At 44.6% G+C, this 25303-nt stretch overlaps 1 protein-coding gene across 2 annotated transcripts in view; it reads right to left on the bottom strand.

The window, feature by feature from the left end:
* The window catches only part of LOC100081066 (MDM2 binding protein), a 58286-nt gene that overhangs the window by 7115 nt on the left and 25868 nt on the right, over window positions 1-25303 (bottom strand). For both annotated transcript variants that reach the window (XM_029063059.2, XM_029063060.2), the window contains 7 exons: window positions 18008-18181; window positions 16046-16156; window positions 12051-12215; window positions 7403-7505; window positions 4702-4857; window positions 2683-2778; window positions 243-509 (listed from right to left, as the gene is read on the bottom strand). In XM_029063059.2, coding sequence (XP_028918892.1) covers window positions 243-509; window positions 2683-2778; window positions 4702-4857; window positions 7403-7505; window positions 12051-12215; window positions 16046-16156; window positions 18008-18181 — 1072 coding nt within the window. The remainder of the gene's footprint in view (window positions 1-242; window positions 510-2682; window positions 2779-4701; window positions 4858-7402; window positions 7506-12050; window positions 12216-16045; window positions 16157-18007; window positions 18182-25303) is intronic.

Here is a 25303-nt window from a genome sequence, read left to right as displayed (position 1 = left end):
ATTTTTAGAATAAGGAATGGCCTTAAAAATCATAATTTAAGCATAATTTAATAATTTTAATGTATCTCTACTATATTTCCTCCTTGCAACTTTTATACTTGAGGTTTATAGAAGAAATAAACCTAAACTGCTAATACAGAACTTTCAACTTCCATCTTAGAGCATTCCTTCGAAATACAAAAGTTTTTTTCGAGTGAAAGGCACAGACAGTAGTGTTTTATGGTAAGACTTTTTTGCATTACCTCTTATTGGGATAACAGCCATCTAGGTCTCTGGACCTGCGTTTTTGTCTGGCGATGTCAGTCCTCGCCTCACTTTGTAAAGTCTCCACGTCAGGGACGCTTCCAGCTTCCGACAGAACAACGGGCGATGGGAGAGGGCTCAAGACCCATGGAAGAGGAATACACTCTTTGGCACAGGTGGTTTGCGTTTCATAACGAATAAGTCGGGACTGAAGTTCAGAAAAACCCCCATCTCTTTCTAAAGCTTTTCGGCCATCCAGACAATACCTAATGGGGGAAAAAAAAATATATGAAAAAGGTTTTCAAAATGAAGTTGGCAACCACTTTAGCATTCTATTCTAGGCAGGGCAAAGGATTTGTTAGGAGAGAAGCTACCCAATTTTTGAACTAAATGAGTCCCAGTTAGCAGATGTGTTAAATCACTAGACTGTAAGCTCATTGTGGGCAGGCCACGTGCCTACTGCTATACTGTACTCTCCCAAGCACTTAGTACAGTGCTCTGCCCACAGTAAGCACTCAATAAATATGAATGAAAGAAATATGATTGAGTGAACTCTTCCATTTAGATCTGCAAAACCAAAAACCCATCAAGTAGGTTCATAACCTGCCCTCTCTGATCACAAGGTACCTCTATTTTCTCTGCATCTCCAGTGTGATACCTGAATGAAGAAATTAGCAGACTATGAGCTCCCTTGCGGGCAGGGAATGTGTCTACCACTTCTGTTGTATTGTTCTCTTCCAAGTGCTTAGTACAGTGCTCTGCACACAGTGAGCACTCAATGAATACTTTAGCAGACTATGAGCTCCCTTGCGGGCAGGGAATGTGTCTACCACTTCTGTTGTATTGTTCTCTCCCAAGTGTTTAGTACAGTGCTCTGCACACAGTAAGCACTCAATGAATACCACCGATTGATGGATAGTTCTCTCACACCCAAATGCAACACAGCAGTTACGATCTTTGTAGCACAACAAAAACAACAGGGAAGCAGCATGGCCTAGTGGATAGAGCATGGGTTTGGGAGTCAGAAGCATCTGGATTCTAATCCTGACACAGCCACTTGTCTGCTGTGTGACCTTGGGCAAGTCACTTTACTTCTCTGTGCCTCGGTGACCTCATCTGCAAAATGAGGACTAAGATTGTGAGCCCAATGGGATTCACTGTATACAACCAGATTATCTTGTATCTTCTCCAGCAGTGCCTAGCACATAGTAAGCACTTTCATAGCATTAAAAAGAAAAATAAGAAATTACTCATCAATGATTTACTGGTAGCTATCCAAAGAAATATACACATTAATTCTTATCCAGAAAAGTAAGTGAGATCATACTATGGGATGACTAAATAAGTTGCAACACTTAGTCATAAACTATATTATTCAAACTGTTAAATAAAACTTCTACAATTTAGGATTTAATTTGTCCAAGAATATGAAGCTGGCTAAATTCTTAGGGAATCATTTTCTACACTTCATTAAAACTTTGTTTTTCTGAAAACCCTTTGAACAAGCAATTTTCTCATCGGCTTATACTTCACATCGTTCTGTTAGACTCCTCCACTTCATTTTCACCAAGGAAAGTGTTGGACCTATTCAATCTGTTACTAAATCCTGTTGGTTCAACCTTCACAACATCCCTAAAATCTCTGCCTTTTCCTCTCTATCCAAGCATTTATCCTACCCCAGCTCTTCACTGACCTCCCTGCCTCTTGTCTCTCCCTACTCTAGTCCATACTTCACTCTGCTGCCCAGGTCATTTTTCTCCAAAAACATTCAAGCCATGTTTCCCCACTGCTCAAAAGCCCCCAGTGGTTGCCCATCCACCTCCGCATCAAACAGAAACGCCTCACTTTAAATCACTCAATCACCTTGGCCCCTCCTACCTCAACTCACTGCTCTCTACTACCACCCAGCCTGCACACTCTGCTCCTCTTATGCCAACCTACTTACTGTGCCTCGATCTTGTCTAACTCGCGGTCGAACTCTCGCTCAAGGCCTGCCTCTGACCTGGAACACACTCCCTCCTCAAATCCGACAGACAATTATTCTCCTCACCTTTAAAGCCTTATTGAAGAGGCCTTCCCTGACTAAGCCTTCCTTATCTCTTTTCCCACTACCTTCTGCATTGCCCTTGCACTTGGCTTTGCACCCTTGATTCATCCCTCACTCAGTGCCACAGTCCTTATGTACAGATCTCTTATTTATTTATTTATTTATATTAATGCCTGTCTCCCCTTCCAGTTTGCAAGCCCACTGTTGGCAGGGAACATGTCTACAGACTCTGTTATACTGTACTCTCCCAAATGCTTAGTACAGTGCTTGGCACACACTAAGTGGTTAATAAATATAAGTGATTGGCATCAGTGAAAGGGTAAAAATCTATACAGGAGGGAGAAAACCACTCATGGGTCATTTGGAACATTTGAAAGGAAGAGAAAACTTACTCTAGTCCATGATAATGGCACACGGCTGCTTTCTCAAAAGGTAAGACGCGCAGTTTCCGGGGTGTGAGCTCGGGGGTCAGAACAAAAGGGTTGTTGCTGAAATGAAAAAGAGGTTTAACATTTCCCCAATATCTACCTACACCTGAAAGCAGCAGCAGTGTGGCCTAGTGGATAAAGCATAGGCTTGGGTTCTAATCCTGACTCTGCCACTTATCTGCTGTGTGTCAATGGGCAAGTCACTTCACTTCTCTGCGCCTCAGTTTCCTCACCTGTAAAGTGGGTAATGAGACTATGAGCCCCAAGTGAGATAGAGACTATGTCCAACCCGACTATCTTGTAGCTACGTCTGCGCTTAATACAGTACCTGGCACACAGAAAGTGTTTAAATACCATTAAAGAACCATGGTAGGTCATCAAAGTCCACACACCTGTGTCCTTTGTATTAAAGATGATGCCACTGACCATGGTAGTGGTAGGAGGGGGACTGGCAACGCCAATGGGGAACCACCTGTCTGGATCAGGCACTCAGTCAATCAATCAAGGGTATTTATGGAGCACTTGCTGTGTGCAAAGCACTGGAATAAGTGCTTGGGACAAAACAATAGTCATAGAGCTTGCCCTTCTTTGGGCTGCTAGACTCTTTACTTCAAAGTAGCTTTTGCTTTTGCCTCCATCTCATCACCATCTTGAGGCACCAGATCCAAAAGACCTACTCGATCAACCAATGGCTTTTACTGAGTGACTCGGAGGCCCACGTTCTTTCCACTAAGCCACACTGCTTTTCCTGTATCCCAGGGTTCCTGCCCTGCAGAAGGTTGAGCTCAGGAAACCTGGAGGTTGCACCACTCCACAGTTCTGATGCCGAGCACGTGTACTCAACCACTGCCTATGCGCAGAGCACTGGACTGAGCGCTTGGGAAAGGAAAATAGAGCAAAATTGGTAGAAGCACTGCCTACCCATTAGGAGCTTACAGTCTAGAGAGACTGTCTATAATCAATCAACAATCAGTGGTATTTACTGAGAGCTTACTGTGTGCAGAGCACTATTCTAAGCACTTGGGAGAGGACAATAGATTTCCCCCTGGCTGGGAGTCTGGGGGACTTCCCTTTCCCTCCCACTTGAAGGCCTTGCCAATAATCTTCTGTTCTGACCTCTCCCGTTCCCCTAAATCCCTTCCTCTAATCACCCCTTCCCTGTCATCCTTTCAGCACTACCTCTCATGGCCCTCCCCCCGTGCAGGCCCACCTCGGCTCATTCCCATCCAACCCAACCCCGGCCCAACTATGCCCTTTCCCAGCGCCCCCTCTTCAACAGTAGAAGCAGCTTGGACTACTGGCTAGAGCTTGGGCCTGGGATTCAGAAGGACCTGGGTTCTAATCTCATTGTACACTGACCTTGAAAAGTCACTTTGCTTCTCTGTACCTCAGTTACCTCATCTGTAAAATGGGGCTTAAGACTGTGAGCCCCATGTGGGACATAGACTGTGTCCAACCTGATTAAGTTGTATCTACCCAGTGCTTAGTACAGTGCCTGGGCCATAGTAGGCTCTTAACAAATTGTTTTGTTCTTTAAAAAAAAAAAAAACTTCTATCCTTCCCAGCTGTATCCCAAGAGACAATCTCCTGCTTCTTCTCTAAATCCACCCCCTCCACCTGCACGTTTGACTCCATCCCTTCACAACCATATTAAGACTCTCTCCACATCACCTTCTTGCCTCCTTGCCTGCAAGCAGGATGGCCTAGTGGCTAGAGCCCAGGTCTGGGAATCAGAAGGACCTCAGTTCTAATCCTGGCTCCACCAACTGTCCGCTGGGGGATCTTGGGCAAGTAACTTGACTTCCCTGGGCCTCATTAGTTCCCTCATCTGTAAAATAGGGATGAAGACTCTGAGTCCCAAATGGGGCAGGGGCTATATCCAACCTGTATCTGCACTAGCACTTAGTAGAGTGCCTAGCACATAGTAAGCACTTACCAAATACCATTAAAAAAAAAGAATCCCCCTACTTGTTGAACCGTTACCTCCTATGAACCTGCAAAGGTTGAAGATCTCCGATTGGTAACCCATCTGGTGTGAAGTACTTCAACAATTCTTTAGCATCCAGGGAGGTCGTGGATTCCCTGTGACACTCCTTCCGCTCCAGCAGTTGCTCGGATGACCGCGATAACATAGCAGCCCTGGAAAAACAGGGTCTATTAGGAGGGAGGAAACCACACAAAACAACCAAAATATCTACTGAAGGGCAGTCGGTCAATCAATCCTATTTACTGAGCATTAACTGTGTGCAACAGCACTGTATTAAGTGCTTGGGAACACAATGTAAGACACCATTCCCTGTCCAGAGCAAGCTTACAGTCTAGATGGGGAGAAAAACTCAGTCACTGAGGAATTTTTATCTTTTTTTAATGGTTAACTGTTAAGTGTTTACTATGTGCCGGGCACTGTATTAAGCACTCGGGTAGATACAAGATACCAGTTATTCAGGTTGGACACAGTTCCGACTCCACATGGGGCTCACAGTCAATCTCCTTTTACAGAAGAGAGAACTGAGGAAGGGAGAAGGGAAGTGACTTGTCCTAGGTCTCACAGCAGACAAGTGGCAGAGCTAAGATTAGAACCCAGGTCCTGCTGACTTCCAGGCCCGGGTTCTATCCCCTAGGCCAGGATGCTTCTCTTGGGTGTGGGTGTCAAGTTCTTGCTTGTGGAAAATTTGCAGGCTCTTGAGAGAAACCTGATAGGGATTTACGAGTTTAATGATTGTCTCCCCCTGTAGTTTGCAGATTCCTTGTAGACACGTATTGGGTCTACCCCTACTCTATGGTACACTCCCTGGCACTTAGTACAGTGCAAAGTGGGCACTTTGGGGGGGCAAGGTGATTGAATACTTTAAATGTGTCACCAACTTCTTATATAACACCCTCCCAAGCACTTAGTACATTGCTTGCACACAATAAACGCTAAATAAATATGATTAATTGATTGATATAGATATAGCCAGAGAACGTGGTTCCAGTGGTAGTGGCCATGATCATCAAACTGTATTCTAGTCAGTTGCTCTCCCCTAATCCCATCCGCTAACTAAAATCTCCCTGATACCCCCGTGGTCCCTAGCATCTACCTGACCACTCAGACTACCCTCCACCAGGTCCAAGGTCCTGGCCCACCCACCTCAGTTAACACTGACTCATTTACTCATTTTCCCCTGCCTCTCCCCGCCACTCCTCCATACTGTTTCTGTAAGCACTTAACGAATACACCTCCACCCAAAAAAAAAATCCCACTTTTACCAAAAACCCAACCTGTCCAAAACTGAACTTCTCACCCTCTCTCCCAGAGTTTTCTTCCCAACTTTCCCACCACTGTAGACAAAACCACCATCCTTCCTGTCTCATAAGCCTGCAGTTTCAGCATTATCCTTGAATGATCTCTCTCCATGAACTATTCATTCATCGATCACTAAATCTTGTCCATTTTATAGCCACAAATCACCACTGAGTGACTGGCAATTGATAGTCCCTCTAGACTGTAAACTCAGTGTGGGCTGGGAACGTGTCTACCAATTCTGTTTACGGTCCTCCCCCAAGCGCTTCGTCCAATGCTCTGCACACAGTAAGCACTCAGTAAATATCACTGATTGACTGACTATAGACCCTTCCTCTAGGCTGTAAGCTTACTGTGGGCAGGGAACGTACTCTCCCAAACACTTAGTCCAGTGCTCTGCATACAGTGAGTATACAATAAATACCACTGACTGTTTAACTGACACCCCCCGTCTCCAGCTGAAATGGAGAAGGGCGGGAAGATGCTATTCCTCCTCTGCTTTCAGTTCTTACGACCTTGTGAAAGAACCAAGTGCCGCAGTGAGAGATGCCAAAGAGGTAGGGGCAATTGGGCAGCAAGAGGCCTGCCCAGAATAGGCCCCTCGGAAACACCAAGCACCCAAGGGCATGCAGGGTACGAGACCAGCACCTGTACACCCTGTACTGAAGGCTGAGCCTCTTTACCTGGAGAGGAAAGACCAAAGGGCCTTTTTTCCAAGGTATCTGTTAAGTGCTTACAGTGTGCCAGGCATTGTACTAAGTGCTGGGGTGTATATAAGCTATCAGGTTGGACACAGTCCCTGTCCCACACGGGGCTCACAATCTGAGGAGCATCATGGTGTAGTGGGTAGAGCAAGGGGCTGGGGTCAGAAGGACCTGGGTTCTAATCCTGGCTCTGCCACTTGTCTGTGTAACTTTGGGCAAGTCACTTCACTTTTCTGGGCCTCAGCTGCCTCATTTGTAAAACAGGGATTGAGACTGTGAGCCCTACATGGGACACGGACTGTGTCCAAATTGATTTGCTTGTATCCACCCCGCTGCTTAGTACAGTGGCTGGCAGATAGTAAGAGCTTAACAAATACCACCATCATTATTATTATTATTAATAATATTAAGGGAGAACAGGTATTTTTGATGTTATTTGTTTAACTCTTACTTTTGCCAGGCACTGTAATATACGCTGGGGTGGGTACAAGATAATTGGGTTGGAAACAGTCCCTGTCCCTCAAGAGGCCTTAATCCCCCATTTTATAGATGAGATCACTGAGGCCCAAAGAAGCTACTTGCCAGGCAGAGCTGGGATTAGAACGCACATCCTTCTTACTCCCAGGCCCAGGCTCTATCCTCTAGACTACACTGCTTCTCTATGTGCTTGATTTTCTGTTCCTCTTTTAGAAACTACCTCTTTTTTTGTTTAGCCCTTTCCAAGATTTCCAGATTCTGAAAAACACTTCTTTCTGGCCACTCCAGAGGATTGGATTCCATTGAACTGGCTTCTATAGAAACTGTAAAAAACAAACAAAAAATTCAAAAAGTGTTAGCCTACACTTGAAGTGATTAAACAGACACAACCCCATCTCTAACAGCTTTGCAAATGCCCATTTGGCCTTTTCACTGGATTTCTAACAGAACACTCTGAACAAGGAGAAGTTCAAAAAAATGGTGATGGGTAAATATTTGTATGGGTTTACAAGAATGGCACTATCCTTTTAGCCTATGAGCTTGTTGTGGGCAGGGAAAGTGTGGTGCTTGGTAAAGTTCAATACACAGTACAGTGTTCTGCACACATTAAGTGCTTAATAAATACCATTGATTGATCGATTGATAGCACAAATACAATGCATACCCAAAAGAAATCCACTTTGAATAGTTTTATAAGAATTGAGGAGTCTGATCTTGTCCATGAAAAGGGAGTAAACATCACTTTCTGGCAAGCTGTAAGCAACCTAAGGCAGTAATGTAGCATTTTGTACAGCCAACATAATTTTTGTAATGGGTTCTAATGTTCCTCCAAAAGGTGACAAATTACTCTCTTAAAAATAAAGTCATCAACATCACCATCAATGGTATTTATCAAGTGCTTAGTATGTGCACAGCACCAGGTTATGGGCTGGAGAGGATACAACAGGCTTGGTAAACATGCTTTCTTCCCACAACAAGCTTACAGTCTAGAGGGGGAGACAGACATTAATAGAAATATATAAATTACACTGTGGTTACGCTGTGGAGGTGAGGGTGAATATCAAGTGCTTTAAGGGTATAGCTCCAAGTTTAATCAATCAATGGTATTTATTGCACACTTACTGTGCGCAGAGCACTATACTAAGCAATTTGGAGAGTACGCTGTAACAGAGTTGGTAGCTCCCTGCTACCTACATGATCCCTGCTTACAAAAAAGCTTACAGCCTAGAGGACAGACGACATAGATGGATTAAGGGAAAGGGGGGCTTAATCAGGGAAGGCCTCTTGAAAATGTGATTCTAATAAGGCTTTGAGAGTAGGGAGGGTGAAGATGGTTTGATGAGTACAGATGAGGAGGGAGTTCCAGTAAGGAGGTGGGAGAAGGGTTGGTGACATGATAGACAAGAACAATGTACCGTGAGTCGGTATAAGAAGAGTGAAGCATGCAGACTGGCGGTAGTAGGAAATGGACGAGGTAATGTAGGAGGGGGCAAGCTGAGTGCTTTAAAGCCGATGGCACAGAGTTTCTATTTGAATGTGTTCATTCCATGATGGAAAAGATCTGACTCAGATAAATTGTTTGCAGACAGTTGTAGAAAACTTCATCTGCTAAAAATGAGACACAGTGTAGTTTTCTTTGAAACCACATGTTGACAATAGTCGCAAGAAAAGGAGTTTTTTGGGGGGGGTGAATGAGGAGCACCCACAGATGAGTTAAAGACCATCTAAGCCTTTCACTTTTGAATGACCCTCTATTGAAATGGAAGCATTCTCCTTCAAAATGGGAAAGAAGGATGTTTCGACCTGTTTAAAAGTGACTAGCTACTTCAGCAATAATGTTTAAACATATAATGATTGTCTTATTTGGTAAGCACTTACTATGTGTCAGGCACTGTTCCACATGAGGCTCAGAGTCTTAATCCCCATTTTATAGATGAGGTAACTGAGGCCCAGAGAAGTGAAATGACTGCCCGAGGTCACACAGCACATAGGGGGAGTGGAGCCAAGATTAGAAACTAGGTCCTTCTGACTTCCATGCCTGTGCTCTTTCCACTAGGTCATACTGCTTCTCCAGGCATATTTGCTGGCGTCAACATTGCTCTTCACATGAGACTGCTCTGATTTGAGTAAAAGGCCTTTTAACCAGTACAAAAGTGCAAATTCATTGCTAAAGGATGTCCCAAAATGGAACTGAAATCCTTGATGAAGAACATGCCCAACTGAAGATGACTTAGGATAGTGTTGCTGTGTGAAAGACATGAAGCTCGCCCATTCACTTTTTTCTTTTTCAAAATATCTATATAAAATATATATATAAAATATATATATAATTATAATAATAATAATGGTATTTGTTAAGCACTTACTATTTACCAAGCACTGTTCTAAGTGCTGAGAAAGATACAAAAGGTAATCAGGTTGTCCCATATGGGGTTCACAGTCTTAATCCCCAATTTATAGATGAGGTAACTAAGGCACAGAGAAGTTAAGTGACTTGCCCAAAGTCACTTGGCTGACAAGTGGCGGAGTCAGGATTAGAACCCATGACCTCTGATTCCCAAGCCCGTGCTCTTTCCCCTAAGCCATGCTGCTTCTCTATAGTTATGTACCTATATTAATGGCATTTGTTGAGTGCCTACTATGTGCCAGGCACTGTAGTAAGCACCGGGGTAGACACAAGCTAATCAGGTTGAACACAGTACATGTCCTACATGGGGCCCACAAGTCTTATCCCCATTTTACAGATGAGGTAACCGAGGCACAGAGAAGCCAAGTGACTTGACCTCGGTCCACACAGCAGAAAAGTGACAGAGCCCAAATTAGAAACCAGGTCCTTCTGACTCCCAGGTCCATGCTCCATCTACTAAGCTAGGCTGCTTCTCTCGATGATAATTGATCATAATACCAAAATTAAAAATTAAATAAAAAAATTTTTTCAAATAGTAAATGGAATATCACTGCACTTCCCTAGTGACAGAGGCAAGTGGCTGACCAATGGTTAAATGTCATTCACCATCCACGCTTGGTGTGCACTGCTTAGACTGGACATTTTAGAATGCAAAGGTATTAGCAAACTGCAATCTACTCTCCTCTCCAATGAACACAAGAAGCACCAAGCCCTCGAAAGTACATTTTCTCCAGCCTCTAAGCAGGCACAGAACATTAAGGGTAGGAGGATGGTAGTGATAGCAGAGATTTTATTATTTTTTTTGTATGTTAACATTTATGATTGGTGCCTCCAACTTCAAAATTAATGAATCAGTGGAGTTTACTGAGTGCTGAGCGCTGTACTAAGCATCTGGGAGAGTACAATATAATAGAGAAAATCCTTGCCCAAAAGGACCTTACAAATGAGAGAGGGTGACAAACATTACAATGAATTACAGGTAGGGGAAATGGCAGAGTCTAAGGATATGTGCCGATATGCTGGTGGTGGGGTGAATATTAAAGTGCTTAAGGGGCATCTCGCCACCAACCTCTCACCCACATTCTGCCTCTGGCCTGGAACGCCCTCCTTCATATTTGACAATCACACTCCCCACCTTCAAAGCTGTACTGAAGCCACATCTCCTCCAAGAGGCCTTCCCCAACTAGGCCCTCATATTCTCTGTTCCCACTCCTTTCTGCATTGCCCTTGCACTTGGATTTGCTCCCTTTATTCACCCTTCCATCAGCCCCACAACATTCAGTCATTCATGCAATCGCATTTATTGAGCACTTACTGTGTGTGGAGAACTATACTAAGTGCTGGGGAGAGAACAATACAACAATAAACGGACACATTCCCTGTCCACAACGGAGTTTACAGTCTAAAAGGGGAGGGAGACATTAATATAAATTGCAGGTATGTACATACGTGCTGTGGGGCTGAGGCAAAGGAAAAGACTAAAGGGAGCAAGTCAGGGCGACACAGAAGGGAGTGAGAGAAGAGGAAGGAGGATTTAGTCGGAGAAGGCCTCTTGGAGGAGACAATAAGGCTCTGAATGGGGGAAGAGTAATTGTCTATCAGATATGGGGTGGAAGGGTGTTCCAGACCAGAGGTAGGATGTGGGGGAGAGGTCGGCGGTGAGATAGATGAGATGGAGGTACAGTGAGAAGGTTAGTGTTAGAGGAGTGTAGTGTGTGGGCAGGGTTGTAGCATGAGAGTAGGCAAAGTGAGGTAGGAGGGGGTAAGGTAACTGAGTGATTTAAAGCCAATGGTGAGGACTTTCTGTTTGATATGGGGGTGGATGGGCAATCACTGGAGTTTCTTGAGGAGTGGGGAAACATGATCTGATCATTTTTGTACAAAAATCATCTGGGCAGCAGAGTGAAGTATGGGCACTTACATACATACTTGTAATTTATTTCTATTAATTTCGGTCTCCCCCTCTAGACTCTAAGCTCCTTGTAGGCAGGAATGTGTCTACCAACTCTGTTATACTATGCTCTCCCAAGTGCTTAGTACAGTGCTCTGCACCCAATAAGCACTCAATAAATACCACTGATTGGTTGACTACTGACTAACCCTTTAGATGTATCTACCAACTCTGTTGTACTGTACTCTCCCAAGAGCTTAGTTCAGTGCTCTGCATACAGTAAGCACTCAATAGATATGACTGACTGATTATTAATGTGTCTCCCACTCTAGACTGTGAGCTTGTTTTGAGCAGGGAACAGGTCTACCAACTCTGTTGTACTGTCCTCTCCCAAGTGCTTAGTAGAGTGCTCTGCACAGAGTAAGCACTCGATAAATACGGTTGATTGGTAGGGGGTACAGATCCAAGTGCACAGGAGATACAGAAGGGAGGGCAAGTAGGGGAAATGAAGGATGAGCTGTTCTACCAGGAAAGAGGGAGGGTAGACATTTAAAGAAATAAGTCACCTACCATTTGGAGCTGAGTGAAGATTCATTTTGTCTGCTGCCGTGGGAAGCCCAGCTCCAGGAAGACATGGGCCGCAAAACTCCGAAGCCTTTTCCCTAATGAGGGTCAGCAGGGTCTTCAGTTCATCAACAGAGGCTACCGCAAGCTGCTTCATTGGGTCCCTCTTTTCTAAAAGAGCGTGGGAAGAAATGTCATAACGACCATGAGAAATCATGAGAAATCGAACGAGGAGTAAGACCAGAAAAGGACAAGGCAAATGGTTTGAAGAAAAACCACTTTAAGCATGCCCCCTGGGAGTTGGGGGAAATTACCTTTGGGGCACCTAGGAGGACCCTGAGGAATTCAGTGACCAGCTGAGCTCCAAAGAGGACTCCCAATTTCCAGTAGTGCCTTCTACTCATGGAAATCCGAATGAGTTCAAAGCAGTGTGGCCTACTTGATAGAGCATGGGCCTAGATGTCAGAAGTAGCTGGGTTCTAATACCAGCTCTGCCACTTGCCTGTGTGACCTTGGGCAAGTCACCTCACTTCTCTGGGTCTATTACCTCATGTGCAAAATGGGGAATAAGACTGTGAGCCCCTGGTTGGACAAGGACTGTGTCCAATCTGATTAGCTTGGATCTTCCCCAGCACTTAATACAGTGCCCAGCATATAGTAAACGTTTAAAAAAATACCATTAAAAAAAGAAAATGCCCAGATTTCTGCAGAATGAGCCTTGGGAGAAGGGAAGACACATGTGCTCTAACCTCCTAGGGATTGTGTCTATCAACTCTACTGTCCTCTCCCAAATGCTTAGTTCAATGCTCTGCACCCAGAAGTGCTCAGTAAATACCATGATGGACTGAGTTGAGACCACATGCCTCAGGAGTCACTGGGCTCCATCCTCTGCTTTCTATTCACGAGATCATGGAAGCAAGTAGGGAGGAACCCCAAGCTTCACTCTCGCTTTCAGACCCAGGGGTGTGCTAACCTTCACACTGCCAAGGAAAGACAGCTTCTGGGAAGTATGGCAGAAAGATGAGAGGCAGCAGGGCTAGTGGGTAACAGCACGGACCCGGGGAGTCAGAAAACGTGGGTTCTAATTCTGACTCGGCCAACTGCTTGCTGTGTGATCTTAGGCAGGTGACTTCACTTCTGTGCCTCTGTTCTCACTCCAAATGAAACACGGACTTGTGTCCAAACTAATTAACTTGTATCTACCCAAAGTGTAGAATAGTGTTTGATACACAGTAAGTGCTCACTAAATACCATAAATTTTAAAAAAAGAAAATTGGGAGGGAGAACCAAGCCCATTCTATATTGGTCAGTACTTTGATGTCTTTCCCCAAAAAGGAGCACAGCTCAGTTGAAAAAAAGGTACTATGGACAACTCCCTTCTTCTAGAAACACGATCTAACCTTGGTTTCACTGACACTGACCTCTCCTGGTTCTCCTCCCATGTCTCTGGCTTCTCCTATTGTCTTTGGCTGGTTCAATCAACCAATGGTATTTCTTCCTCTGCTTCCCATCCTCTAATTGTAGTGGTCCCTCCAGGCTCAGTTCTGGGTCTCTTTCTATTCTCCATCGACACACACTTCCTTGAAGAACTCATTCACCCCTACAACTTCAACTACCACCTCCATGTGGATGACTCCAAAATCTACATTTCCAGCCCTGGTCTCTCTCCTCCTCTGCAGTCTCACATTTCCTCCTGCCTTCAGGACATCTCTACTTGGATGTCCCGCCGACACCACACACCTAACGTACCCATAACAGAACTTCTCACCCAAACCCAGTCCTCCCGCCGTCGCCCCCATCACTGCAGACAACACCACTACTCTGTCTCACAAGCTCATAACCCTGGCATTCTTCTCAACTCACCTCTTATTCAACCCACATATTCAATCTGCCACCAAATCTTGTCAATTCTACCTTCTCATCTCGAGAATCTGTCCATCCAAACTACTATCACGCTGATCCAAGCACTTAAAAGTAGCCTGCCTTGAACTGCATCAGCCTCCTCACGGACCTCCCTGCCTCCTGTCTTTCACCTCTCCAGTCCGTACTCCACTCTGCTGCCCAGATTATTTTTCTACAAAACCACTTAGGCCACATCTACCCCTTCTTCAAAACTCCAGGAGCTGCCCATCTACCTCCGCATCCAACAGAATTTCCTCGCCATTGGCTTTAAAGCACTCACTAACCTTAGCTCCTCCTACCTCACCTCGCTACTCTCCTACTACAACCTGGCACACACATTTCACTCCTGTAACACTAACCTTCCAGGTGGACCTCGATCTTGTCTTTCTCATCACTGACCATTTGACTCTCTCCTCCCTCTGGCCTGGAACTCCTTCCTCCTTCATATCAGTCAGACCACCTCTCTCCCCATCTTCAAAGCTCTATGAAAATCACATCTCCTCTAAGGGGTCTTCCTCAACTAAATCCTCACATCCCCAGCTAAGCCCTCCTTTCGGAGTCAGCTTACACACTTGGGTCTCTTCACCTTAACCATGCTGATATTTACCCTTCCACCAGCCCCACAGTACTTGCGTACATATTCATCTGTAATTTATTCTAATGTCTATTCCCCCTCTCGTCAGCTGTGTGAACTTGGGCCAATCACTACATTTCTCTGTGCCTCAGTTACCTCATCTGGAAAATGAGAATGAAGACTGTGAGCCTATCTGGGTCATGGGCTGTATCCAACCCTATTACCTTGTAACTACCCCAGAGCTTAGTACAGTGCCTGGCACATAGTAAGTGTTTAACAAATACCATTAAAAAAAATCAGGTCTCGATAAATATCACTGATTGATTGACTGAAGAGCTAGCTACATCTCGTGAGAGAAAAAAGGGAGAAAACAGGAGGAAGACTGAAAAATTCTGGAAGGGAATGAAGCAAGCAGCAATGAAAAAGCCACCTGAGAGGCAGGGAGAGCCAAAGCCGACAGATACTGAGATGACAGGAGAGAAAGAACAGGAGGGGATATGTTAAGATCGAAAGGCAGGGAGACACAAGAAGGAGAGACAAGCACCCAATAAATACCACTGATTGATCAAGTTAGCTACATCGTGGGAGGGAAAGAAGAGGGGAGAAAACAGGAAGATGACTGAAAAATTCTGGGAGTGAAGGGAGCAGCAATGAGAAAGCCACTATGGAGACAGAGAAAGCCAAAGCGGACCGATACCAGGAAGGAGGGGATACATTGGACTCAAAAATCAGAGATACCTGGACCCCAAGAGAGAAAGAAATGGCCAAAAAGCAGTCAAAAAGAAACAAGAAGAAACAGATACCTAGGTGACTGGAGGGTCACAGTGAAAGAAGAAATCCAAGAGCTCAGGGAGTAAGCAGAGAACCCATTAGCTTCACAGATAAAGAGAAGTGCGCTGAACAGAGAGGCTGCCACTCAGAAAGCTAGAAGAGAAATGAAAGCCACTATGACAAGGACAGAGAATTAGACATTCCTGGGAGTCGGAAGGACGTGGGTTCTAATGCCGGCTCTGCCATTTGTCTGCTGTATGACCGTAGATCAGTCACTGGGCCTCGGTCACCTCATCTGTAAAATAGGGGTTAAGACTGTGAGCCCCATGTGCTACAGGGATGGTGTCCAACCTGCTTAGTTTGTATCTACCCCAGCGCTTAGTGCGGTGCCTAGCACATAGTAAATGCTTAACAAATACCATTAAAAAGAAAAAAGGGAACAGGGTGAGATAAGGGAAAAGGAAGTTGTGAGCCTCGCATACACACTCAAAAAGAGTCCCAAGGAGGGAAAGACAGGCGGTTCAGAAAAAAAGCAAACCATTGTCAGTTTCTGGTCAGTAACTAATAACTGAATGCTCCCAAGATTTACACCTACTGAGTAACAAACACTGTTACTTTTCCCTTTTCAAGAAACAAACCCAGTTTGTTTAGGGTGCTGTGAATTCAGTCAAATTCAGTTCAAAGGAAAGATTTCTTGCTTTCCAACAAATCACGATTTTGCAAAATCTGATATTTTACATACTTCGTTACTTACTCAGATATTCTTGCAAAGCCAAAGCTTGAGCTTTTGTTATTTTCTTCTCTCTCCGAACAATACACTCTCCTGAGAAATGTGGAAGTGACCTCACGAAATCAGTAATGTAGCCTAAACGGGTTAGGGAAAAAAGTTTTAAAAGTTACTCAAGATGAGTCGCACCATGAAACACAAAACAACTTAGATGTATCCCTTTCTTAAATTCCCACATCTGTCCAACTGTGTGGACGGGCATAAAGGCAACCATTATGTTTCCTATATATCAATCAATTGATGAATCAATCAATGGTATTTACTGAGCACTTACTATGTGCAGAGCACTGGACTAATCACTTAGGAGAGTACAGTACAACAGCATTGGTAGTCACATTCCTTGATGAAAGTCCGGTGTAAGAGCTAAAGCATTGTTCCTGTGATCATTTCAGATTGAATTTTGGGTGCTACTGACATTCTATACGTTGTGCCAATATTGCACAGATTTCCACAACCACAGACTTGCATTCATTCATTCAATCGTATTTACTGAGAGCTTAATGTGTGCAGAGCACTGTAGTAATTGCTATGGAGAGTCCTATATAACAATAAACAGACAAACATTCCCTGCCCATATGCAGAACCACTGGAAGAAGAACCCAGCCTCCTGGCTTCAGGCTTAAACTATGCCAGAGCTTAATTAACCACTCTTAAGATTTTAAGCATCTTTCTCCCTCAGCAAATTACAGCACTGCTTTAACTAGGCTTTACTGTCCAAAAATGCCAGTGGCTACCCTAAATCTCTCAAGCTGCAGTTTGGGCCTAATTTCTTCTGTCCATAGTTGAAAATTCTGAACAGTGAATTGCCATTCTTGGTAGACTAATCGTTCATTTGGTTCAAAACTATTACATCTATCATTGGCCTCCACTTTTTTTTAGGTGAAATCCTTCAGATTCCTTTAAATTGCTTTCTGACACTTTAATCAACTTTTTGGCTCTTACAAACCCCCATCAAATTACTGTCATTCACACTTCCTAATGGGATGAGACACAACTGGACATGGTTTTCTAGCAATTTTTTTTTAAACGGTATTTGTTAAGCGCTGACCCTGTCCCAAGTACTCTACTAAGCTCTGGGGTAGATACAAGTTTATTGGGTTGGACACGGTCCACGTCCCAGATGGGACTCACGGGTTTCATCCCCATTTTCCAGATGAGAGAACTGAGGCCCAGGGAAAGTGAAGTGACTTGCCCAAGGTCACCCAGCAGATGAGTGGCAGAGCCACGATTAGAGCCCAGGTCCTTCGACTTCCAAGTCAGTGTTCTATCCATTAGACCATGCTGCTTCTAAGTTCGAGACAGACCAGGTAAATTCTCTCTTCCTATAATAACTACAGTAAGAATTGTGCTATTTGTTAAGCACCTACTATGTGCCAAACACTGTACTAAGCACTGGGGTAGAGTATTTGCAGGGTAGACACAGTCCCTGCCCTGCATGGAGCTCAGAATATAAGTAGGAGAGGAACAGATATTTAGCCCTCACTTTATCAATGGCATTTCCTGAATGCTTACAATGTCATTCATATTTATTGAGTGCTTACTGTGTGCAGAGCACTGTACTAAGCACCTGGGAAAGAGCAATATAACAGACACATTCCCTGCTCCTAACAAGCTTACAGTCAAGAGGACTATGTGCAGAGCACTGTACTAAGAGAGCTCACAACCCAATACAACCCAATTAGCAGAAATGCTCCCTGTTGGTCAGTCGATTGCATTCACTGAGCGCTTACTGTGTGCAGAACACTGTACTAAGCGCTTGGGAGAGCACAGAAGAAAATAAGCAGACACAATCCCTGCCCATACAAGCTTACAAATTTTTCATGTCTAAGGTAAGGTAAGAGAAAGCAAGTTTGGGATTCAAGTTTATCAAGTTATCTAAGATTCTGGATCCCTCTCCCTACTCTTCTATCGCTTAAAGCTAGGTCTTACCTGATTCTACCCCTTCCGTCTTGGTTTTCATCTTCCCGTGTATGACACTGAGCAGGGCCGACCCATTGATTTGGCCAGCTGAATAGATCAAGGTCCCTCTACAGCCACCACTGCCGTTGCTTCGTATCAAGAAATAATAACTAGAACACTCTCCTTTCACTTCAACATCTGGAACTAAATGGGAATAAGAGGAATTATGTTAAAAAACCATCTTCAAGTCAATTAAATAAAAATCAATATACAACGTGAGATCCCATATTTATGTCAAAATTTCTAAAAACCATTCTGGGCAAACATAATTTTAATATGAGGGACCATGAGAAGACTTACAAAATAAGTCAATGACATTTTTGCTAGCAGTAAAAATGGGTCAAAAAACGCGACAACATAAAAATATGACAACAAAACAAAATTCCCCAAATTGCATTTTTTTTAAAAAGTCACAAATTATTAACAATAGTAGTAATAATAATAATAGTATTTGTCCAGTGCTTACTCTGCGCCAAGCACTGTATTAAGCACTGAGCTGGATACAAGAAATACCAATTTATTAAAAGCTGAAATATAATTTGCCCAAAAAAAATGCTCCACCTTTCAATGAACAACTTAAGCACTCTCTTGACCTACATCTCTATTAGCAAAAAGGAGTTATAGCAGTAACAGCAATAGCAAAAGTATTGAGAAGCAGCATGGCCTAGTGGAAAGAACACAGGCCTGGGGGTAGGTGGTCCTGGCTTCTAATCCCAGGTCCGCCAAATGTCTGCTGTGTGACCTTGGGCAAATCACTTCACTTCTCTGGGCCTTAGTTCCCTCATCTGCAAAATGGGGATTCAATCCCTGACCTCCCTCCTACTTTGATGGTGAGCCTCATGTGGGACCTGATTGCTTGTATCTACCCCAGTGCTTAGTACAGAGTGTGGCAACTGCCTAACAAATAACACATTACGATTATTTATTGAATACCCACTGGATGCAGCAATGCACTACACTAAATGCTTGGGAAGAACAAAGAAGAGATGTGTCTCCTGTTCACAAGGAGTTTACACTAACTGGAGAAACACACATATAAACATTTACAAATCTCAGAGCTGACAACACCACAATCCTCCCTTTACCTGAGGCACAAAATCATGCCACTATCCATGATTCTTCCCTCTCATTCAATCCCCACATTCAGTCTGTTGCCAAATCCTGTCAGCTCTTCCACCACGAGATTTAGGTGCCTAGTGCCTAGAGCCCAGGCCTGTGAGTCACAAGGACCTGGGTTCTAATTCCAAGTCCACCACTTACTTGCTGTGTGACCTTGGGCAAGTCACTTCACTTCTCTGTGCTTCAGTAACCTCATCTGTAAAACTGGGATTAAGACCGCGAGCCCGATGTGGGATAGGGACTGTGTCCAACCTGATTAGCGTGTATCTACCCCTGTGATTAGGACAGTGCCTGGCACATAGTAAACACTTAATACCATAAAAAAAAAAATTTCTAGATTCCACCTCATCTCTGCATCCAAAACAATCACTACCTAATCCAAGCGTTTGTCATACCACGCACTGACTACTGCATCAACTTCTTCACTAATCTGCCTGCCTTCATCCCCTCATCAATCAATGTCATTTATTAACCACTTACTGGACTAAGTGCTTGGGAGAGTAATAACATATTAACAGAGTTGACAGACATGTTTCCCATCCAAAACAAGTTTACAATCTAGAGTCTCATCTCTCCAGTTCATAGTTCACATTGATCACTTTCTAAATGATCATTTTCTAAAGCTTCATACTGCATATGCCTCCCCAGTCCTCAAAATCCTCAAATGGTTATCCATTCCTCTTGGCATCGAGTAGAAATTCCTCACTGTTGGCTTTAAGACCCACAATCAGCTCTCCACCCTCCTTTATCCACTCTCTTCACTACTCTCCAGCTCGTACTCTTTGTTCCTCTAAGGCTAACCTACTCACGGTGGCTCTGTTCCTGGCTCTCCCTCTTGTGCCTGGAACTCTTTTCTCTTTCAAAAATTGCCAACTGCAGCTTCCCTCATCATCACAGTCCTTCACAACTCCTCTGGGGGCTGCCACCTTCAATGCCACCCAAGCCTTCAAGAACTCACACCCCTGCAGAGCACTCTTACACATATGTATGTGTGTGTATCTTACAAACCCTATCATCACTTAGGCACTTATTTTTGTATTTGTTAAGCTTTTACTATATGCGAGGCATTGTTCTAAGTGCTGGGGCAGACACTAGCTGATCAGGTTGGACATGGTCCCTGTGCCAAATGGGGCTCACAGCCTTAATCCCCATTTTACAGATGAGGAAACTGAAGTCCAGAGAAGTTAAGTAACTTGCCCAGGGTCACAATGCAGACAAGTGAAGGAACCTGTACATGTACATTCATATACATTTCCCCTTTTCCCTTTTCCATTAGTAATTTATCTTAGCATTTATCTCTCTGCCCTTATCCCCTTCCCGACCCCAGATTGTAAGCTTCTTGAGGGCAAGGAACCTGTCTACTAATTCTAGTGTGCTTTCCCAAGCACTTAGTACAGTGCTCTGCACACAACTATTACTGATTGACTGATCGATCCCATACTACTTTTCCAATCTAATAGACAACTAGAGGACAGGAGCTGTGTTTTCTCCTTTCCTGGTACGTTCTCAGTAATAACAATAAAAACTGTGGCATTTGTTAAGCACTTACTATGTGCCACGCACTATACTAAACACTGAGGTAGATACACGATGGTCAGGTTGATACATAATGACAGTAATTATAATCATTTTATATTACTTGTTAAGTGCTTACTATGTACCAAGCACTGTTCAAATTACTGGGGCAGATACAAAGTAATCAGGTTGGACACAGTTTCTGTTCCATATTGGGCTCACTGTCATAATCCCCATTTGACAGACAAGGTAACTGAGGCTCAGAGAGGTTAAGTAACTTGAGCAAGGTCACACAGCAGACATGCAGTGGAGCTGGGGTTCAAACCCAGGTCCTTCTGACTCCCAGGCCCGTGCTCTATCCACTAAGCCATGCTCCTTCTCTAAACCACGCTACTTCTCCCATGGGGTTCCCAGTTTTAAGTAGGAGGGATATTAAAAAAAAGGTACTTCATCCCCATTTTGCAGATGAGGGAACGGAGGCCCACAGAAGTGATTTGCTCAAGATCACACAGTGGCGGCCAAAAGTAGAACCCAGGGCCTCTGACACTCAGGCTTAGGTTCTTTCCACTAGGCCATGCTGTTTCTCCCTGGAACAGTGTTTTAAATTGAGCAATTCCCCAAATCAGTGCTCTGGGGAACAATATGTGCCCAGTCCAAAGAGTCATTAAGTTCTGATAGTGAGGGTGATTTTGTGCTTGGATGGTTTGTTTTTCCCTCCCAAAGTATAATACCTTTCACCTGTCCTTGTTGCACTTGATTGTTGGTTTAGAATCCTTTTTTTCCAACCCCTGGACATCTCTCTAGAAAGATTTAGTTTAGGTGTAGTCTTGCTTGAGACTTGCTTTAAAGCAGTCTCTAGTATTCAGTTAAAGGCTAGAGAGCCAGCAAAAGCTGAAAGATTTTATTTTTGTTTCAACGTAATAGAACAGTGTTCCAGTGCTATGAACAGTGCTTGGCACAAAGTAAGTGCTTAACAGATACCAATATTATTATTATTATTATTAAATATTTGTATTTGAAAGCTAAAGCTCCACTTAGATTAATACTGACCTCCACGCAGACCAAACATCTGCTTTCCAATTCGAATAATGTTTATTTCAACAAAGACATGCAGTTCACATCTAATTTAAACTACTTCACCACCAGTGGCATTTTAATCACTGAGGTTTGCAAGTACCAAAATATTTTCTTCAGAAGTGTTTATTTTAAAGACTCCCCTAACTGTAATCACTTTGCAAACATTTAACGTGTCATTCTCGACTTGGCAGGTGTTAACTGGATGTTTATTAAGTAACTCGTGTCAATGCTGCAAACAGGACTACTACATTCCTAATATTCATAACTCTGAGGTAGCTCTTGTTGCTTTTTCCATCAAATTCCAGAAAACACATCTCTATTTTCATATAATGATCATAATAATAATAGTGATAATGGTGACAATGGTATTTATTAAGTGCCATATGCCAAGCATGTACTAAGCACTGGGGTAGATACAAGATAAGCAGGTCCCCCATGGGGCTCATTCTCAGTAGGAGGGAGAATCCCCATCTTGCAGATGAAGGAACTGAGGCACAGAGAAGATAAGTGACTTGCCCAAAGTCCCACAGCAGAGAATTGGCAGAGTCAGGATTAGAACCCACATCTTTTCATACATTCGATCATTATTTATTGAGTGGTTTACTGTGTGCAGAGCACTGTACTAAGCACTTGGAAAGTACAGTTCGGCAACAAAGAGACAACCCCTACCCAACAACAGGCCAGTAATCCCACGGGTCCTCAGTTGTGACTTCTACCATCTCCCAATCCCAAATGGCTCAGGGGTCCTGTCCCCCCACAACCAATGGGAAAAATAACCCTACTGACAACAAGATCGGAACGGGCCACCGCAAAGGCGGCTAGCATGGCTTTAGTTCTTGAAAGGCCCTAACTCCCAAGCTCTTGCTCTTTCCATTAGGCCACGCTGCTTCTCAGATGTCAGCTGAGCACTAATGTATCCGAACCAATGAATTCATTCATTGCTGTTTATTGAGCATCTACAGTGTGCAGAGCACCGAACTAGGCTTTTGGGAGAGTACGACATATAGAACAAGAGACCTGAGCTTCACCTGTGCAGAAAGAGACACTCACAAAGTGTACACACCATAAGCTCGCTGCAGGTAGGGAATGGGTCTACCAACTCTGTGCTATTTTTTTTTTCATGCCACTTGTTAAGTGCTTAATTTATGAATAATATAAGGAAAAACAAATAAAACTGGTAACAGCAAAATGTGATAAGAAAAAAAAATGAAAAGTGTATGGAATAAACAAACTGACACACACACAGTAAGTAAGCGCTCTGGGTGGCTGATGAGAGGGTCTGCTCCGTGATGGGGGGAAGTGAAGGAAGGCCTCCTGGAGGAGGAAGTGGATTTTCAGGAGCCCTGAAGGTGGGAGTAAATGTGCCTGACAAATCCACTGTATGGTACTCTCCCAAGTGCTCAGTTCACTGCTCTGCAAATAGTAAGTGCTCAATAAATCCCAACGATGATGGTGACTATGAGTGGTGAGGTCTACGGGATTCAAAGGGGGAAGAAGTTCCAGGGGTGGGAGCCAGAGGTCAGAGGTGGGTGACGCAAGAACAATGCCTTCCCCGAGAGGCCCCCATTTCTTCTTCTCCCCTCCCTTCCTTGGTCCTCCTTGCACTTGGATTTGCACCCTTTATTCCCACCCTCGGCCCCACAGCACCAAAGTACATATCCGTAATTTATTTCTTTAAATTAATGTCTGTCTCCTCTTCTACACTGTAAGCTTCTTGTGGGCAGAGAATGGTGTCTATCAACTCTGTTACACTGTCCACTCTCAAGAGTCTATTACAGTGCTCTGCACACAATACTCAATCAATCCATCAGTGTTATTTATTGAGCACTTACTGTGTGCAGAGCACTGTATTAAGCACTTCGAAGAGGACAACACAACAGAGTTGGTCAACACCATTCCCTGCCCCAAAGGGCTTAATGATTAGGACACTAGGTTGGAGGGAGCAAAAAGTCCTGGATCACCTCCTCTGTCCACCTCCTACGCTCCTATGCTCGAACTGCTGAGCGCTGCTGGCGAAAGTCCAAGCACCAAGCTGACCTCACACACTTCAAATTTATCCTTTCCTGCCTTAACTCTGCCCTCTCCTCCACCAGGCAAAACTTCTTCTCCTCCCTCATCGACACCCATGCCCGTCAACCCCGCCGATTGTTCCGGACCTTTAACTCTCTCCTTAGGCCCCCCTGTTCCTCCCCCTCCCCCATCTCTCACCCCCAATGATCTGGCCACCTATTTCCTCACAAAAATCAACACAATCAGGTCTGAGCTCCCCAAAGTTACCCCTCCGCCTCTCCCCTCCCCCCCACCAACCCTCTCCCCTACTTTCCCATCCTTCCCTGCAGTATCCTCAGAGGAGATCTCCTCCCTCCTCGCAAGTGCCACCCCCTCCACCTGCGCCTCGGACCCCATTCCCTCTCACCTTATTAAAACCATCGCCCCTGCCCTCCTACCTTCCTTAACTTCTATTTTTAACCACTCAATCTCCAATGGCTCCTTTCCCTTTGCCTTCAAACATGCCCACGTCTCCCCCTTCCTAAAAAAACCCCCTCTTGACCCCACTTCCCCCTCCAGTTATCGCCCTATCTCCCTACTACCCTTCCTTTCCAAAATCCTAGAACGAGTCGTCTACAATCGATGCTTAGAATTCCTTAACTCCCATTCTCTCCTGGACCCCTCCAATCTGGCTTCCGTCCCCTCCCCTCTACCGAGACTGCTCTCTCTAAGGTCACCCATGACCTCCTTCTTGCCTCCAATGGTTCCTACTCCATTCTAATCCTCCTTGACCTCTCTGCTGCCTTTGACACTGTCGACCATCCCCTCCTCCTCCATACCTTATCTCACCTTGGCTTCACGGACTCCGTCCTCTTCTGGTTCTCCTCTTCTCTCTCTGGCCTGTCATTCTCGGTCTCCTTCGCTGGCGCCTCCTCCCCCTCCCATCCTTTAATTGTTGGAGTTCCTCAAGGGTCAGTTCTTGGCCCTCTTCTGTTCTCCATTTACACTCACTCCCTTGGTGAACTCATTTGCTCTCACAGCTTTGACTACCATCTCTACGCAGATGACATGCAGATCTGCATCTCTGCCCCTGTCCTCTCCCCCTCCCTTCAGGCTCGCATCTCCTCCTGCCTCCAGGATGTCTCCACCTGGATGTCCGCCCGCCACCTAAAACTCAACATGAGCAAGACTGAGCTCCTCATCTTCCCTCCCAAACCCGGTCCTCTCCCAGACTTCTCTATCACCGTCGATGGCACGACCATCCTTCCCGTCTCTCAGGCCCGCAATCTCGGTGTCATCCTTGACTCGTCTCTCTCGTTCACCCCACACATCCTACTCGTTACCAAGACCTGCCGGTTTCACCTTTACAATATTGCCAAGATCCGCCCTTTCCTCTCCACCCAAATGGCTACCTTACTGCTACGGGCTCTCGTTGTATCCCGGCTAGACTACTGTGTCGGCCTTCTCTCTGACCTCCCTTCCTCCTCTCTCGCCCCGCTCCAGTCTATTCTTCACTCCGCTGCCCAGCTCATCTTCCTGCAGAAACGATCTGGGCACGTCACTCCC

Source organism: Ornithorhynchus anatinus, chromosome 4 (assembly GCF_004115215.2).
Source record: "Ornithorhynchus anatinus isolate Pmale09 chromosome 4, mOrnAna1.pri.v4, whole genome shotgun sequence".
Classification (NCBI taxonomy): Eukaryota; Metazoa; Chordata; class Mammalia; order Monotremata; family Ornithorhynchidae; genus Ornithorhynchus; species Ornithorhynchus anatinus.
The sequence above is the reverse complement of the archived record's forward strand: the minus strand, read 5'-3'. Positions and strand labels throughout refer to the sequence as shown.